At 46.0% G+C, this 17,585-nt stretch overlaps 1 protein-coding gene across 7 annotated transcripts in view; it reads left to right on the forward strand.

Annotated features, from left to right (window-relative positions):
* KIF13A (kinesin family member 13A) overlaps positions 1 to 17,585 on the forward strand; it is a 172,868-nt gene that overhangs the window by 146,517 nt on the left and 8,766 nt on the right. The window contains exons 26-39 of one of the 7 annotated variants that reach the window (XM_073224702.1): positions 2,005 to 2,043; positions 3,656 to 3,755; positions 4,959 to 5,085; positions 6,667 to 6,722; positions 7,956 to 8,080; positions 8,329 to 8,505; positions 9,182 to 9,274; positions 9,428 to 9,584; positions 10,517 to 10,590; positions 13,216 to 13,263; positions 14,276 to 14,381; positions 15,547 to 15,698; positions 16,208 to 16,312; positions 16,654 to 16,695. In XM_073224702.1, coding sequence (XP_073080803.1) covers positions 2,005 to 2,043; positions 3,656 to 3,755; positions 4,959 to 5,085; positions 6,667 to 6,722; positions 7,956 to 8,080; positions 8,329 to 8,505; positions 9,182 to 9,274; positions 9,428 to 9,584; positions 10,517 to 10,590; positions 13,216 to 13,263; positions 14,276 to 14,381; positions 15,547 to 15,698; positions 16,208 to 16,312; positions 16,654 to 16,695 — 1,401 coding nt within the window. Of the gene's footprint in view, positions 1 to 2,004; positions 2,044 to 3,655; positions 3,756 to 4,958; positions 5,086 to 6,666; positions 6,723 to 7,955; positions 8,081 to 8,328; positions 8,506 to 9,181; positions 9,275 to 9,427; positions 9,585 to 10,516; positions 10,591 to 13,215; positions 13,264 to 14,275; positions 14,382 to 15,546; positions 15,699 to 16,207; positions 16,313 to 16,653; positions 16,696 to 17,585 lie in introns of those variants that run through there. The other 6 variants (XM_073224704.1, XM_073224705.1, XM_073224703.1 and 3 more) reach the window with 6 other exon arrangements.

Consider the following 17,585-nt stretch of genomic DNA (forward strand, 5'->3'; position numbering starts at 1 on the left):
GCGCTTGGCAGCCGCGACCTTCCCTGTCCCGGACCACCGCTGCCTGCGGCTCTCAAAAGCCTGGGGAGAGTGTCCGTGGAGGCAGCGCGACACGTCTGCTGTCCGGACTGGGGGCTCCTTCGCAGACTCCTCCGTGGGTGGGGGGTCCGAGACGGGGCAGGAGGTGTTGTCCTCCTGGCTCCGTCCCTCGCGCGGCCAGCAGGTCAGGAGCGGCCGCGGGGCCTGGGACGAGGGGCAGGGGGCGCTCAGGGTCCCCAGTCCAGCTCGCCTCGCCGAGTGGCCACCTTGGCTGGGCAGGTAAACTTGCAGTTCCCTTTTTCGCTTCTCCGAAGTGATGAGTCAGCGTGAATGATTCTCAGGAGTCCCTCTCCGAAGTAAACTTTTGTGGCTTAATTAAATCTCAGATCTTGGATACAATTTTTTATCTGTATGGCCTGAACCGTGACCCACAGGACCTGGATCATCAGCTGAGTCAACGGTCCCGTTTGAGGAGCGTGATAGGGATTGACGGTTCCCGTTGTGTAAAATAACTCTACCTCTTAAACTGATTTTTGTCACAATTTGAGCTCTCGAACATCAGCCTTTGCCTAGTGCTTTGAAGAGTATAGTGTCTTCCAGTCATGCGGATTCAAGCTGTGACTGTTTTAAAGCTTTAATTTGTCTTGGCTGCTGTCCAAGTCGTATCCAGCCATTGTTGTTGTTGTTGACATAGGACTTAAATGTGTTCCTGTTGCAGCAGCTCAAGCCAGTCCGGAATATGCTGGTTTTACAACAGTTACACATCGTGAAATCTCAAGCTAGTTCTTGGATGACACAAGTACATCCTTAGTCTCAAAGACAAGTAGAGCTATTTGTACTTTATTGGTTAATAGGGTGAATTAATTCAAGAAAAATTACTTCATTTAATAAGTTTTTCAAATGATAGTGATGGTTACCAATCTAAAATGAAAGTGTATTTTGAAGTCTACAGAGAATAGTTTTTATGACATGTTAAAAAACAGCAGCGTATTTTAAATGTTCTTAGATTAAGAATAATGTAATTATATTTTTAAGTTTGAACAAAGGTTTATTTTTTATGACTAGCACTTCACCACTGTCTGACTATTAAACCTCTAATAACTGTAGAAAAACCAAAGACGGCCGCCCCGTGGCCCTGGCTCCTTCGGAGCGCTCACCCAGCCCCGGACAGACGGAGGCTCTCCACGAACCGGATTTCTCTGTTCATGTTTCTGGGGGAAATTGTCCCAGCTAAAACGCTTGTATTTTCAACATGGTGATTTTTGTTTTGCCAGATATTTTTGCCAGAATTGTTATTTTACGTCATTACCGTAAAAATGAGGCCCTGGGTTTAGGATGGTTCTGATTTTTCTCAGCTGATTGGTATGGATGCTGATATACCCAGTAGTGGGTAACAGTCGATCCGTATTTTCAGAACAGCGGCTGTGCCTTTGTTGCGGCAGAGCAGCGCAGAACCTCCTAGGGACGGAGCCCCAGGCTGCCTGGAGGGCTCTCCCCCTGGGCATCAGTGGGGTGGTGCAGGGTCAGAGCCCCGAGCTGGGAAAGACAGGCCCGCCTTCCGGCCGGGACCCTGCAGGCATCAGACCGCTTCATCCTTCAGGGCCGTCACGGCAGCGACTGAGGGGCTGAGCAGTGGAGTTTGTGTTCTGTCTTTCTGAGCTCATCTAAATCTCAAATAGCTCACCCAGAACTGTACATCAGCTATTTGCATACCGGTAAAGTCTGGCCCAAAGATGTTGGTTCCTGTTCCCTTCTAAGAGTTTCAATGACTGCGTTCTTTATCTAAAACAAAAACTTAAATCTTTAAGTAATTACAGATGGGAATTAAACCCAGTAAACCTTTTTCGCGATTCAGTTAAATACTAAATTACTCTGTGTTGTGTGTGCTTCCCTTGTAATGTGTGTGTTAAGCTTAAAGAATTATTTTCCTTGTCTGCTGTTTGAGAAACGAAATGCATGTCCTTTGTGTTTATTTTTTCCTCCCAGAGAGATGATGAGGATGGCGATGATATGGATAGTTACCAGGTATTACTGCGGCCGTCCGCCTGGGGCACGGGGCACAGCTGCTGCTAACGGCCCGCAAAGCAGAGGGCGGGGAGGAGCAGGGGCCCTGGGCACAGGAGCAGGCGGCTCTCACGCGCTTCCGACTTGCTTTACGTGTAATCAAGGATATGATATGGTTTCCACAAATTTGCCTGTCAGCTTAAAATTTATAGGAGATACTGCTATGCCATCTCAAATTACTGGCTGTAAAGTCTTTCTCAGCAAGACCGTGATCCCTGTATTAAAGTGATCATCTTAGAAGCCACACATTAGCCATGCATAATCTTTAAGTATTCTCTTGTCTTTCCAAAACTGTCCTTAACTCCTCACAGTCAAGGGCGTAGTATTGTCCTAATATACCATTTTATTTTAAAAGACTCTCGCTGGAGAGGAAAGTGAAGACATTTTATGCACTTAGTTTTGTTTTGTTTTGTCAGTTTTCTTCTCTCATTAGGACCAAGCTTAGTTATCCATAACCTGGACAATTTAAATCTCAACCTTTTCTTTGTGAAAATCTAGAAGAAGCAAAAATATGTGAAAGGGTGAAATTTTACCTTGTCAGCCCTGCCTGGCCTGCTGACACAGAACGTGGGGTAACAGTAATTGTCAAGGCCGCACAGCACGACAAAGTTTTCTGGGTTTCATTCCCAGTCTTCGTACCGATTCTCCTCACATGTTTTTAGAAGCGTGTTTGCCTGTGTGCCTCTCCCTGTGTGGAATGTGGGCACATTGCAGGTAAAGCCTGAGGGGTCCCCGGGGATCCGCTCTCACTGGGATGTCTTAAAGGTTAGGTAGGAATTAAGCAAGTCAAAGAGCATTTTGAATAGAATTGGTGGGTTTCTGTCCCTCCTCATAACTTTGCTAAGGAGGAAAATGAGCAAACAAGAGCAACCTTTAGGGGAAATGCCAGAGTCCCCTGGGTCTCAGCAATGCCATTAACTAAGGTCCTGTCGCTGTCTGAACGCTTCGTGCCACATTCACGGTCGAGTCCATCGCTGCTTCTGGGAGTCCGGAAAGCATGGCCACCTGCATGTCGGGTTTCTGCATGGGAGATTTTTGGGTAGCCTCGTGATAGTGGTTGGAGGTAAAAATCTTGGCAGCAGTTGGAAAGGTTCTCTGTAGATTCTTTGCTTTTTTTTTTAGAAAATATACTTAATCAAGCCATTGCACTGCAAACTGTGAAAGGGCCCATTGTTTTCCATTCCATTTGCGGTTACGTGGCTTGGGCCGTGTCCATGGTGTCCTGTTTGGAATCACAAACCCTTTAGATGGATGGATAGCAACAATTTAAATATACACACGTGCACACACGCAAAACCACGTGAGAATCAACCAACAGCTGGTGTAGTTTGAGCTTCTCCTGCTTCTAAGTGTAATCGTCCTTCTGGAAATCCAGGGGCTCTGGTCTCTGAGCGACAGGCTCCCCGTCAGCATGCAGTGGTCCTGTGGCCTCTCTGCTTTCTTGCATATTAATCACACAGCAATGTTCAATGGGCCTTCCTAACGAAAAGTTTCCCAGTCAATCTAAAATCTCTTTTAAAGAAAGAGTTGTCTGTGCACTTTTCAGGAAGGTGTTTTCCCCCCCTGGTGTCAGGAAGAAGACCTAAACTGCGTGAGAGAGAAGTGGTCCGATGCCCTCACCAAGCGGCGAGAATACCTAGACGAACAGATTAAAAAAGTCAACAATAAAAAAGGTATGTGATACTAAATTCTTTCCCGGAGATGAACTCCTTTGCTTCTAGACAATGGTGGTGGCTTGTTTTCTTCCCTTAGTTGGACAATTGTATCTTAGTTTCTTAACCTTGTAGCAGTTACAGATACGAGTAAATCATATCATACAGTGTTGGTTTAAGAAGGCTCTGCATTTGAAAGTGATCAGTTTGCATAAAGCTCTGAGTTAACGATGACATTAAATGTTACACTCAAACTTTGTTTGATGAAGGCAACTGCACTCAGGATGAGGCATTCCAGGCTCCGAGCCTGGGACTGACAGCAGGCGAAGGGTCGCTTCTGAATCCTCTGCACCTGGCAGGTCAATGCCCAGCTACGGGGGGCGGTCACCATGCCCTTGCTGAGCTTGGGGTGGCCTGCAGCTCCTACCTGCCTTCCTGCCTTCCTGCCCAAAGACCACAGGTCACCTTTGCTGGCCACAGCCACTTGGATGCTAGAGCAGAAATGTGCTTTTAAAACCCTTAGTCTCTCATCCTGATTTCATGATCCATTCGTCACAGTTGGTGCTGCACAAAGGACGCATTGCACATGTCAGTAAGAAGTCAGCAGAAATGCTCCCTCAGGCATCGCTGTTCGGCGTTCTTGGTGTCAATCTGTGTATGTGCTCAACCTACTGAGGAAAACCCATGCTGACTATAGCCAGGTGGCTCCAGAGTTGAATTCTGAGTAAAAGGATTTCAGAAGAGGTCACATAAAATCCCTTTCACAGGAGGAGTGAAGGACAATAAAGTTAGCCCTCCAGAGAGCAGTAGATGGTATTTTTAATCCTCTGAATGGTGCATGGTTTTATGAAGCAGTGTTGCGGCCACTGTTCTCCAGACACTGCCAACAGGTGTGTGCGGTGGCCTGGCCTGGGTTCTCCCTGTTAGATCAGGAAGCTGAGGCTTGTCTGTGGAATGACTTCCCCACCTGGACACCGGGGAAGTGACCCAAGCCCCCTGGTCCCCGTTCCAGTGGTGGTTCTGCTCTTCCTGGCGCACGGGCCTTGGCTTAGTGTCCTGGCCACTAGGAGCCCAACTGGGCGCTCAGGCTTCAAGTCCGAAGCCTCAAGTCCCTCTCTGCAACATCGTGGCTGTTTAAACCACTTAGTGAAAACCTGTTTATTTCAAGCTTAGAAATTGTGTCTTCTCCCTTCTTGGCACTCATCCCCTCGTTTTGTCCTGCAGAGAAGACGGAAGACGACGCGGAGCGGGAAGCGCGGCTGGTGGAGCAGTGGGTGGGGCTGACGGAGGAAAGGAATGCTGTGCTGGTGCCTGCGCCGGGCAGCGGGATCCCCGGGGCGCCCGCCGACTGGTGAGTCCCACTGTCCTTCCATGTGGGCCCCACAGGGCAGCGCACAGCCTGGGGAAAGAGTCCCGCCGGTGACTTTCTAGGATCATCACTGGAAGGTCAAGCAGCATGAGCTGTCCCAGGAAGGGCTGCCCACGTCTCCTGCTGCTTCCCTTTTTTCCTTACAAACGGCAGCCACCTTCCCCTCCCAGGGAACCAGAGAGCACTTACTGCCTGGCCAGAAGCCAGGTGCCACGGTCCTCGGTCCCTCTGCATGAGCGACGTGGGCATGTTTTCTGATCTCCGGAGATTCCTTTATATTGACCTGAAAGAAGAGGCTTCCCGAGTGTGCTTGAGGAGGACGTCCTCTGGGCCCTCGTGCCTGCCTAACGTGGAGTCGGCGCTCAGCGTCATACCAACAGCCGTCAGGGGCCCGTCGGTCCTGGTGCTCGTGAGCCGCGTGGCACCCCAGGTCCCGGAGGCCTGTGGAGCTGGCTTTAGTTCCCAGCTGCAGCTCTTTCAGGGTTCAGTATCCTTAACCTTTTCAGGGCTTCGATCTTAATCTGTTAATAAAGCTACCCTTTTGGTACCGCTGTAAGGATTAAAGACAATATATAAAAAGCACCTTATCCGTGGTGACTGCTCGTGAACCACTGACGGCTATGGCTTCTTACTCTCATTCTCATTCTCACCAACGCGCCGCAGGCATTTGCGAGAACTGAGGTTCCTCTGGAAGCCAGAGCACCCACGTGCAGCTCCTCGCTTCGGATGGGCGTGGGGGTCAGCGAGGCTCTTGGTGGCTGTGGTGACAATAAGAAGGCTGGTCCACCCCATGCTATTTGGAAGCCAGAATACCTGGATTTGCTGGCACATAATCTGTGACCCGACGTTTCCCGCTGTAGATGCTGTTGTGCAGGAACCCTACAGTCCACCCACGTATAAACAGCCCGCGCGTCCCCAGTCTCATTCGGCAGCTGGAGGCCCGTCTTTCGCAGTTCTTAGCCCCACCTCAGTCTCTCTCATTTCACCTGTTTCCAAAGTTTGGACCACCTTGAATGTTTGTACAATGTAGAGGCCTCGGTCTGGCCCCTAGTTACTCTGACGCACACGGGAAAGTACGGGCCAGGACTTCTCATTCTGAGAGGCCCCCGAGGTGACCCTGTGCCACCGTTCGATGACACACTGCTTTGACCTTCCCTGCCTGCGACCCTCCCTCCTTCCGTGCACCTTTCGTTCTGACCTCCTTTGAGCTCTGTAAACATTGTCCTGGGTGTTTACTTCCTCTGGGTTCTGATCCTGTCCCCTGCCCCATTCTAACAATGTCTCTTTCCCTTTTCCCCATCACTAGAATTATTTTTAGAAAAGCTTCAAATAACCTTTGTTTCAATTAATTACGTGTAATAATATAGCTGGTATTTCTTTACATAAGCTATGTAATTCCCATGACTTGTGTTCACAGGGACATCAAGAAATGTGGAAAGACTTCATTAACCGAACCTCTATCCCCAGTGGCCCCCTTCTGCTTCCAGGCCTCTGTGGCGTCTGATTATCTAAAAGATGTAAAACACATACTTTGTTATGACTGAATTTTGTTCTTAACTTTAGGATCCCACCACCTGGAATGGAAACCCACATACCGGTCCTCTTCCTTGATTTGAATGGTGAGTCAACAGCTACTGTTAGAAGGGCTGTCACTTTATCAAGGTTTGTAATCTGTTCAGACCCACGTGATTTTCATCTTAAATCACCTTTCTAATCTGTCACATGTGATAGGTAGGTGACATTTTAGTCCAGCCATGACATGCGGAGTCACTGGAAAAGAGAAGTGGGTGTTTCATTTTAAAAACAGAGCGCTTGGGAGATTGAGAATTACATATGAAATCATCGCAGCACTTATTGTTTGAAAACCTTAATGGACGTAGAAATTACCTGAGAAGGAATCACCCTCAGAGATTCTGAATCTTCAGGCTTTGCCAGGGCCTTGGAATCTGCATTTATGACTAGCACCCTCCCCCAAAAGTGTTGATGCCAGAAAATGATCACACTTAACCCTGCATTAAGGGTTGTCTTTATTATAGCAATTAGATTGAACCTGGGTAAATCTGGAACAGAAGTTTTCAATATGTTTTAGCAGTAAAATCCATGTTCAAAATGAAATCTTAAATGGAGCATCATGTGTAGAATACAAAAGCAAAGCGACTGATGTGGGGGCTCTGGCCGGCCCTTCTGCGGGGTCCCTGCAACCTCAGAACAGAGCCTGACAGCGCCTCCTCTCGGGGGAGGCCCAGGGAGGTTGATTTTGACTCTTCAGATGAAGAATTTTTTAAAAGCACAGAAAGTAGACCATGTGCCTCGTGAGGTGGTAAGTTCCTCGTTACTGGAGGCGTACAAGCCGAGGCTGGACGGCCATTCCCACAGATCTGTGAAGCGGGACTCCCACGTGGGATAGAGCACTGGAAGGAGATGCCCTCCCATATTTCTCCCAAGTGCTAGGAATTTTGATTTTAAATTGATTGTTTACCTGTCCAGTACCCTCATGTATGTAAGTTACGTGTAAGGAGGACAGCAGGCCTCACACCAGAGGAGGAACTGGTGTCCCCGAGTGGCAGGACTCCCGTGTGTGTTTACGTTGTGAAAGTATTTGCCCCCAGGGCTGCACAGACAGCATATTGGGGCACAGAGGCACCTCTTGGGCTCCCAGAGTTGTTTCCATAAAGGATAAAAGCTGTTGTGAGAGTATGGAGTCTTTCAACTATGGGATAAGGAAGGAAAGAAAAATTTTAAAACCTGGTACATGTAAACTTAACCTATAAAAAGCATATTTAAAAATGTTTGCTGCTTGCTTAAAAACTGACTTTTCCCCGCTTTTGTGTCTGTGCCCTGGACTTGGTCAGCGGATGACCTCAGTGCCAATGAGCAGCTTGTGGGCCCCCGTGCATCGGGCGTGAACTCCATCCTGCCCAAGGAGCATGGCAGCCAGTTTTTCTACCTGCCCATCGTACGGCACAGTGGTGAGGAGGTAACTGACCCCGGGGCGCTCTGAGAGGGCTCCCAGCTCGCGCTCGTCCGTGGGCCTGTCTCCCGGTAAACTGCTTTGGTCTGCTTTGGGGAAAAGGACTGGGAACTTTAGCAAATGGAACATAGGTGTTTGTCATTCATAAAAGGTGAAGAAAAACGTGTGTGGCTCAGCCGAGTTGCATGCACTTTCTTCCTCCAGTGTGATGTAAAAGTGCTGCACCCAAGCTCCCCCACTCTTCCCATTCTTAGGTCTCAGCCACAGCCTCCTGGGACTCCTCGGTGCACGATTCCGTTCACCTGAATAGGGTCACCCCACAGAACGGAAGGATCTACCTGATAGTGAAGACCACAGTCCAGCTCAGCCACCCAGCTGCTATGGAGTTAGTATTACGAAAGCGGATTGCAGCCAATATTTACAACAAGCAGGTAGTAACAGGGCCCGGTTCTCCCTTGCCTATAAGCTCAAAGCTTTTTCCTTCTGTCACAAAGTAGCGTTTTGTTTGCTCACACAGTGGAAGTGCAGGTGGTTAGCCTACTGGCCAGCGTACCGTCTGTTTTCCATGTGTCCAGGCTAAAGGGGCAGAGAGGAGCAGAAGTGAATGTCACCCACCAGAGGACTTGTCCACCTTGACCCATTTGAGCCCCTCAATTCCTCAGTGACAGTGAAGGTGTGATATTTCGTGGTTTGACAAAAGCTGAGTGACAGGTCCATGCAGGTCAGCAACAAAACCAGGACAAAACACAGGCTCCAAATAAAGAGCCCCTCCCCTGCTCCTCCAGATCCCACCTCGGGGGCTGCGTGCGAGACCGAGCCCCTGCAGCTTCCTTCTGGCCATTCTGGGACTGACTGAGACGTTCAGAGGAAGTCAGAGAGAAAAGCAGCCACAAAACCGTGGGCTGCAGACTGTAGTCTGACCCCCAACTAACAGCTGGGCGTCGCTGCCCCTCAGAGTCAGAGACAAGGATTTTTCTGTTCGGGTTTTTTCTTTTTCAATGAGTATTGTGTGTGTAGGAAATGGAGTAATTGATCATGCTTTTGCAATCTGTAAAATACTGAAGCTATTTTTTCGCATCACTTAGCCCAGCTTTCTTTTTCTACCAGAGTTTCACCCAGAGTTTGAAGAGGAGGATATCACTGAAAAATATATTTTACTCCTGTGGTGTAACATATGAAATAGTATCCAATATACCAAAGGTAAAATATATATATATCACTTTTTTAAATGTCAAAATAAAAGTAATGGAGAATGCTTTAATTCTCAAAGCTTTCAGATCACGTTCTCACCACAATTTTGAAAAAAAGTGTTGTTCCCGGGAAAGTCGTTGAGGTGCCTACTTGTCCCATCAGGCCACAGAGGAGATCGAGGCCCGGGAGACGCTGGCGCTCATGGCCGCGAGGAGCGAGGACGAGGGCGCGCCCGACGGGGAGACCTACATGGAGAAGTACACGCGCGGCGTGCTGCAGGTGGAGAGCATTCTGAGCCTGGAGCGCCTCCGGCAGGCGAGTAACAGCCCCTGCGCGGGCAGCCTCGACGGGCAGCCTCCCCCAGGCGGGCGGGGATGGAGCGCCCAGCAGACCCCGGCTCCCCGCGCCTGCGGGGGAGGGAAGCGGACTCGGGCCAGACTAGTAGTCAAGCGAAAATAATGACTACGTTTTATTGAATGCCTCCTGCTTGTGCCTAAGTAATGTAGGTGCACTTATTCATTTAATCTTCAAAACAACCCTGTGGGGTAAATATGGTTAATAATCCCCACTTGTAAATGAGATCATTGACATTGACAGAAGTTAGCTAACTTGCCCAAGGCTCTGCAGCTAGGCTGTGGCATAAGGTCGGACATAAGCCCAGGAAGCTCCAGCCGAAAGTCCGCGTGCATGACCGCACGCTGTCACTATGCCCCTGATTGCGGATCTAGGTTGACGTCTGTGGCAATAGCGGAACTCTCGGGACATAATCCGGTAGTTGGTGAGACTGCACTGCAGGAGATGCCTTTCCACAGAAGCTGTGGTTGAAGTTATAGGAAGTGTGTTTTGAGCAGCAAGAGGATTAAGATTGGCACCTGCCAGAAAAATCTTCTTTTGCAAAAATTCCACCTAAATAGCTACACGAGTACAATACAAAATGTGAAAGTTGATTATAGTTTTGCAAATGAGATACATAGTTAGAGGTATTTCTATTGTTTTTCCTGCCCACCTCTCTAAAAAAAATGCACATCAGTCTCTTTTGTTTAGCAGTTTACCTGGTTTTATTTATGAGAAGTATTTTTGACAGATTAAGCAAAAGAAAAAAATTAGTGGGTACAATAAAATCCCAGTTTCATAAATATGTGGGAAGGGAGTGAAACTATTTTTATTTTTATGTTTGTTAAATCTTTCACAATAAACATGTTACTTTTGTTGGAGGGAAGAAATTAATGTTATTTTCAAATTTACAGGCAGTCACAGTCAAAGAAGCCCTTTCTACCAAAGCGCGGCACCTTCGGAGGAGCCTCAGCACGCCCAGCGTCCACACTGTGAGCACACCCTGCCGGGGGCTGCCACAGGGGCTTGGGGCAGGGCTTGGGGGGCAGCACAGGTTGGGACCGGAAGGCAGGGTCCCAGATGGGAACGGAGCAGACAGTGCGATTGGCATCCCAGAGTCGCGCCTGCCGCTCTGTCCTGGAAGAACGTACCACAGAGCATGATTATGGGTGACATGACTGAGCCTTCAGTAGAATCCTGCGACTTTCCCTTCATAAGGTTATGTCCCCGGGATATAAGTTCATAAAGAACATCCCTGAAATGTAAATTGAATGTGGTTGTCTTCAGGATGTAGAGTCAGCTAAAAATCCTGGCTGCCAGAGCCGCTGGCTGCTGCTCATGGGTCAGGTTATGTGCCCTGTTCCGGCTGCTCTGGGGACTTTACTGCCCATCAGTGGGGGCGCCAGGCACCTCCATAGAGACCCTCCCAGAGTCCCCAGTCCTTCCTTGGACCATTTTGATTTTCTTCCTCAACCAGAAAACCAGTTTCTAGAAAACCCAGTTGACAAACTGCTTCTGGAGGAGATGGCCCAGGAGGGCAGGGCAGGGTGTGGTCTGCGGGGCCACCTCAACGCGGTCCCTCGAGAAGCAGCAGGAGTCAGACGCTCCCAGGGAGAAGCATGGTGTCACTCGCCTTCTGCTCTCCAGGACTGCCAGGACATGACTGAGAACAGGATGAATGTGTATAAAGCGGGTACAGAGGCCGCAGAGCAAGTCCAGCGAAGCCCCATAACCACTTCCGTGCAGGTTGCTTCTGACCACAGTGCAGTGACAAGAAGTCGGCAATAAGAGACTCATTTAGTTTAAATGGAAAAAAGTCTTCTAATCAACTTGAGTAACAAAGAAGAGATCATAGTGGAAATTAGGATGTATTTAGAATTAAATGATAAAAATTGGTGCCTGTATCATTACTTGTGGGATGCAGTGAATGTGGTACGTCAGGGGAAGGTTAGCCTAGGTTCCCTATTATTCCATTTACACAGTGGAATACTAGACAGTAGAGAAAATGAAAAGGTGAGAGCTACTGTGAGGACATTATAGCTCATATATTAAAGTGGAAAAGTAAAAAAAGTAATGATGGAGACATCTGTCTTAAAAAGCAAGGACTGCCTATGAAGTACTGTCCCCCACGCCACCAGACTGAGCCTAAGTCTGACCAAGACCCTGGACCTAACTGCTGATCCTTACGGGGAGCAGAGCAGTGTGCCCAATGACACCGTACAGATCCAGCTAGCAACATCCGGACTGCGGGAAACTTTACAGGAAATATGACTTAGAGAAAAGGGAAAACTCATAAATTAAAAGAGCTTAACGACATATCTCGAACAATTGCAGTGTATGAGCTGCATTGCAATCTGATCCTGATTCAGAATCAACTCTGAACACAAGACGTGTGATGCTGGATATCTGTCCTTGAGGCGGTAGCAGCATTACGGTTATGGTTTTTAAAAAGGGAGAAGGATCTACTTAGTTTTTAGAGATTCATAGTGAAATATTTATGGATAAAGTTTTTTAAAATCAGAAGAAAGAAATCAAAAATTATAAAAGAAAATAATAAGTACTTGAGCATAATTATAATCAAATGAAGAAGGAAATAATAAAGACTAGAACAGAGATGTATGAATAGAAAACAACAGAAAGAAAAAAGCGGAAAAAAGGAGTTTTTTAAAAAAAACTGGTCAAATAGACTGATCTCTAGTTAAGATTGGGGAACAAGAGAAAATATGAGCGACAACACAAATATTGGAAATAAAAGGGCATATGCATTACAGGAAGAACAGGGATTTAAACATCATAAGAGCAAACCATGAATAATGTTAAGTGAGTAAGTAGAAGAGTTGAAACAAAATGAAATTTCATGCAAAAATCGAGTCAAAAAGAAATAGAAAATCTGAATACAGTTACCACCATAAAGAAGGCCTAAACTTGTGGAGAGATGGGTGTGTTCATTTGTGGGAATATACAGTATCAAAAAATTGGCATATCTCCTTAAACTGATCTATAAATTCCCAACATCATTTCTTGTAGGATTTGATAAGCCGATTCTAAAGTCCCTATGGAAGAGGAAAGTCGAAGCCACACATACACCGTCAGTAGCCCAGAGATCCCGTGCCTTAGCATGTGCCCTGGAGTCTCACAGATACGGAGGGTGTATTTAAGACTAAATGATGCTGGAATAATGTACCTGTCAATACCTGTAGAATGCAGCTGCAGTGGTACTAAAGGGCAGTAACAACATTTATTTCATCACAGTGTATAATAGAAAAAATTAGAAGCAACCTAGATGCCCATCTGGAGTACAACAAATAAATGATTAGACTAAAGAAGACCATGTACAGAAAGATATCACTTAAATGAATTATGAAACTATGTAAAATTCTACATATTGTTTATGTGTGTGTGTGTGTGTATAAGTATATAAAACCCCTATGGGAATAATAAACCCCAGATGTAGGGCAGTCATTACTCCTGGGGAGGGCAGAAAGAAAGAACGGGGGGAGAAAGTCACATAGGCTTCAAGTGTATATGTGACATTATATTTCCTTATGTAAAAAACTTAAATAAAAAGGTATGTTAAATACAGAAACCACATGGATAAAACCGTTCTTGTCTTACAGGTCTCCTCCAGTCGACCAGACCTTTCTGGCTTTGATGAAGATGATAAGGTGTGTGCCTGTGGGACAGGGTATTAGGAGAATCTAAATCTGGAAAGTTAGGGTATCTTGGTGTTTTTAAAGTCTCTGGTCTTCCCATCTTAATGTTATGCAGATCACTTTCTCCACGTGTCCATTGTCAGGTCCGGATACTTCTGTGAAGTTGCTGGGCACCGAGTGGGCACTGTTCCTTAGCATGGTGCTTTCCATACCTGAATAATACCACACATAATTGAGTATATGTGTGTATATGGGTCTAACACTCAATAATCTTAACTCTCAAAAATTATTTCAAATAGATAAAATTAGGGATGTAAAATTAAGGATATTTTGCAACATCATCTTGCGTATTAGGAAATGTTTCTTGAACATGTATGTAAGTTACTGTGCTAGGGACTGGGGTGGTTCAGAGTATAAACAGAGATTATGTCCTCAAGAAATTTAAAATCTAGTCCTAGAGGCAGCCAACTCCTGAGAAGTTGAAGTACATTTAAGTAAGCTTGTATGGTGTGTAAGAGGAGTTTCTCCCTTTAGTCACCAATACCAATATCTGGTAGTTTTACATCTCAGATGTACGTGTAGGAACCACATCACCTGGTTTGCCTGGGGAAGTCCCAGCCTGTGCCTGCTGCACCCAGGCAACATTTTTAATGGAAACATTTCACTCTGAAAAGTTTCGGTTTGGTCTTAAAATTATTTAGTCACCCTCCATACTTAGCACATTTATAAAAGTGGCTGCCTCTGGGGAGGGAGGAAGATGAATGGGGTCCCAAAGGGGTTCACTCTATGGGTAATGAGTTTATTAAATTTTGCACACATACAATCAAACATTAACATTAATTCACACCAGCAATGCCATGACAGTATTTGTCATAGTGTTCAGCACTTTTCTGCATGTTTGAAATATTTTATAATAAAAACAAAGAAGAATGCATACTGCCATTAAGAAATAGAACTAAAATCTGGGCTGCATTTTTATTTTAGAGGACTTTAATTACAGTTAACCCCTCTTTTTTCCACGTAGGGTTGGCCAGAGAATCCATTAGACATGTCAGACTACAGCTGCAGTTACCAGGATGTAGCCTGTTATGGAACTTTACCCAGGGATTCACCTCGAAGGAGTAAAGAAGGTAATGGTGGATTGGTTTTTGTCTTAACTTTATGATTCTGAGGAAGAGCGTGGGGAAAACACGTACATAGATGGCATATGATAGGATATGAAGATGGAACTCTAGTTGGCTAGATGACCCAAACAGTCCCCTCGACTAGAACGTGTCATGTTCACTTACTTAATTTCTTTTTGCTTTGTGTCCAATATATCATCCAAATGATAATAATAGGCTTTTTGTGTAACACTAAAGAATTTTAAAATCATTTTTCCCCACTTCATTTTCTGAGTTTGAAGTCAGTTTTGAGATATCCTTGTATCTTTTTACATTATGGTTAGACTCTTTACCAAAAGAATATCTACCTTTGTCATGTTTTTGTACTCAAATTAAAGGATTTTTTAGGAGATCATGTCTCTGGTTCCTAAAGCAATTTCAAAGATGATAGCAGAAATGAGTTTGATCAGTGACAACATTATTTCCGAAATATATAATCTCCCAGTGCCCTGTACATATCCAAAGAAAGAAACAGCATTCTTTGGATGTATAGATCAGCTCTGTTACCTTACACCTTATATTTTACCTACTAAATGCCATTGCACCAGTGAATTGGGAAAAAAGGAAAGAGGACCATAAAGGTAGAAAATGAGCCAAAGCAGGAAAGAACAGTTGTCCATCCTTCATTACATGGAGGAGGGTGGCTTGAGGGGAAAAACAGGGCTGGCAAGAAAAATCTACACATTATTCATTCTTTGACTATTAATTGGGCCTCTACTTGCTGTATGGAGTGACAGATACAAAAGGTGCCATTCTAGATCTTAAAACCTAACTATAGAAACGAGAGACATAGAGAACAAGACATTAGGCGATACAGGACCCGACTGCATGTAAAGACAGTAAGGGCTGTGAGGATTCAGAGAAACAGCATGAGCTGAAATCGGTCTGGTAAGTGGCCCTTACGCTGGGTCCGGAGAAGAAGGCAAAATATGTGGTTTCTACTTTCTTTGATTCTGTCCAGCTCTTTGGTGACTCTGTGATGTAGACACGTCTCCCGTCTTGCCTGCATGTCTTTGAATGCTTGGCCATATTGATCTCTTTGTGCTGCCAGGTACTCCTGTGGCTCGCTGACCTCCGTGCTTCCTTTGGGTGGGGTGAAGTTCGCAACCCCGCGCCTTTTTGTCTTCTGCAGGTTGTGCGCCAGAGACTCCTCACGCCTTAGCAGTCAGCCCTTTCAAAGCGTTCTCTCCTCAGCCGCCAAAGTTTTTCAAACCCCTAATGCCTGTAAAAGAGGAGCATAAGAAAAGGATGGCCGTCGAAGCAAGGCCTCTTCTGGGTCAGGAGGTAAACGCTTGGCTTGTGTGTACTGAGTGAAGCAGAAGGGCGTCCTGGTGCCTGTGGAGGAGTTGCGGATCTGCATTAACCGCGCACGCAGACACGCAAGGGTTTATGGCTCTGCGCTTCAGTTCTGGGATACCCCTTTCTCAAGCACACAGGCCACGGTAGAATTTTTTTGTTGTCATTGCTGTCGTCTTCTTTGTGTTTATGGCTTTTCTAAATGTTTTTCTTTTATCCTTCAAGTGAGAAAGAGATGTTCCCTCTTAGGTGTTTTGAAAATAAAGGCTTTATTTTGTTTTAATTTCACAAAAGCGAGAATGCTAACTGCTACAGAATGGATGTAGGCTTGTCCGATGTCATCAGCAGTTTAACTCCAGCCTACAAAATTGTTTGCTGCCCCGCACACACGTAACAGAAGTGTTTGCGACGCTTTGCTAACTTGCATGTACTTAGCATGGATTTTGGCTGTCGTCGTCTCCTGTACATGATGCATCTGTGTGTCTTAACCTTTGCAGAGCATGCCTCCGTCGCAGGCACGTAACCCTGGCTGCATTGTGCCCTCAGGAAGCAATGGCAGCAGCATGTCAGTAGAACACAATAGCAAACGTGACAAGAAGATTGTAAGTTCTGGACCCATTTCCATCCTACTGCCTGGTGGTGGGTTTAAGGAGCTTTCAAGGACAATTGTCCAAATATTTCAGAAGAAATTAAGATATGTGCTAGGTCTTTGCTTTTTTAAAAAAATGTGACCATCGGTAATGAAATTTTGCATGAATGTGGCTGTGATCTGTGATTTTCCTAAGGGTTCATTCAATTTTATTTATTTATTTAGCTTAGTATAAATTTGTTTGGAAAAAGGAGAAAAGGCACTTTTAATGATTCTAATCTTCTTAAGAATGCAACAAAGAGATCACTGTGACTAATACTGAATCTTTCTAATGTGCCTGTACATATTGCCCAGATTCTGGAGTTAATCTACCTAGAGGAATTGCACTTACTTGGAGTAAGTAGTCATGCATTTAGCTGTGGGTGTGTCTGGAAGCTTTTTTGTGTTGCCTGCTATTGCCGAATTAGTCTGTAGTTTGTAGCCGCAGTGCAGTTCATCATTGCCCATCGTCATCATTGCTACGTCTCAAGGGGCCTTTTTTAATTTGCTGGTGAAAGGTGTTCCAACTTCCTTGGTGTCTGTTATCTCTGCAGGACGGCTTATCTGTGTTTGACCATAGGTAGGTCAAAACTCTACCTGTAAAACCTCATTCTCCAGTGGTTTTCAAATTACAAATTTGAGGAATTGTTTTGAAAACACTGTATACCAGGCACTGTGGATTATAAGTGATGCCCCTGTTAAAAAAAAAGAAAACCCTGGAAACAGTTCTCTAATTTTGTATCTCAGCTTTCACTCCCTTATAGCTTCGTAGGCTTTGAAAAAGTGATGCAGCTTGCAGGGACAGGGGGCTGCTTGCTGTTTACGCCTGCCCGCAGTCTGACCCATCCGAGGGCAGAGTATAGGAAGTTGGCTTTCCCAGCTACACCACATCAGACCATCCAAAGGGTCCTTAGTGTGATGTCCTGCAACAGTTCTAGAACATGCTGCTAACGCACACTGTGTGAAACTAACTAGAATGTGACCTGGATTTGCAGTTGGCCACCCACCTGCATGCCCAGGTGCTAGTGGGATCCAAGTGGCCCATTCCTCCTGTCCTCTGGGGGAAGAAGAGAAGGCACCATTTCCCCCTGCCCTCTCTGTCCCTCTCCCCTCCTTTGCATCTGTGTCCTCCCTGTCCCTCTATCCCAAAGTCCCTATCCCAGTTCCTGCTGAAGAAGAGGGTGGACATCAGCAGCCATCCCTTCCTCTCTCCCAACCTTATGAGCTGTTCAGTGACTTACTTGGCC

The sequence above is a fragment of the Manis javanica genome, chromosome 16 (assembly GCF_040802235.1).
Source record: "Manis javanica isolate MJ-LG chromosome 16, MJ_LKY, whole genome shotgun sequence".
Taxonomy (NCBI): domain Eukaryota; kingdom Metazoa; phylum Chordata; class Mammalia; order Pholidota; family Manidae; genus Manis; species Manis javanica.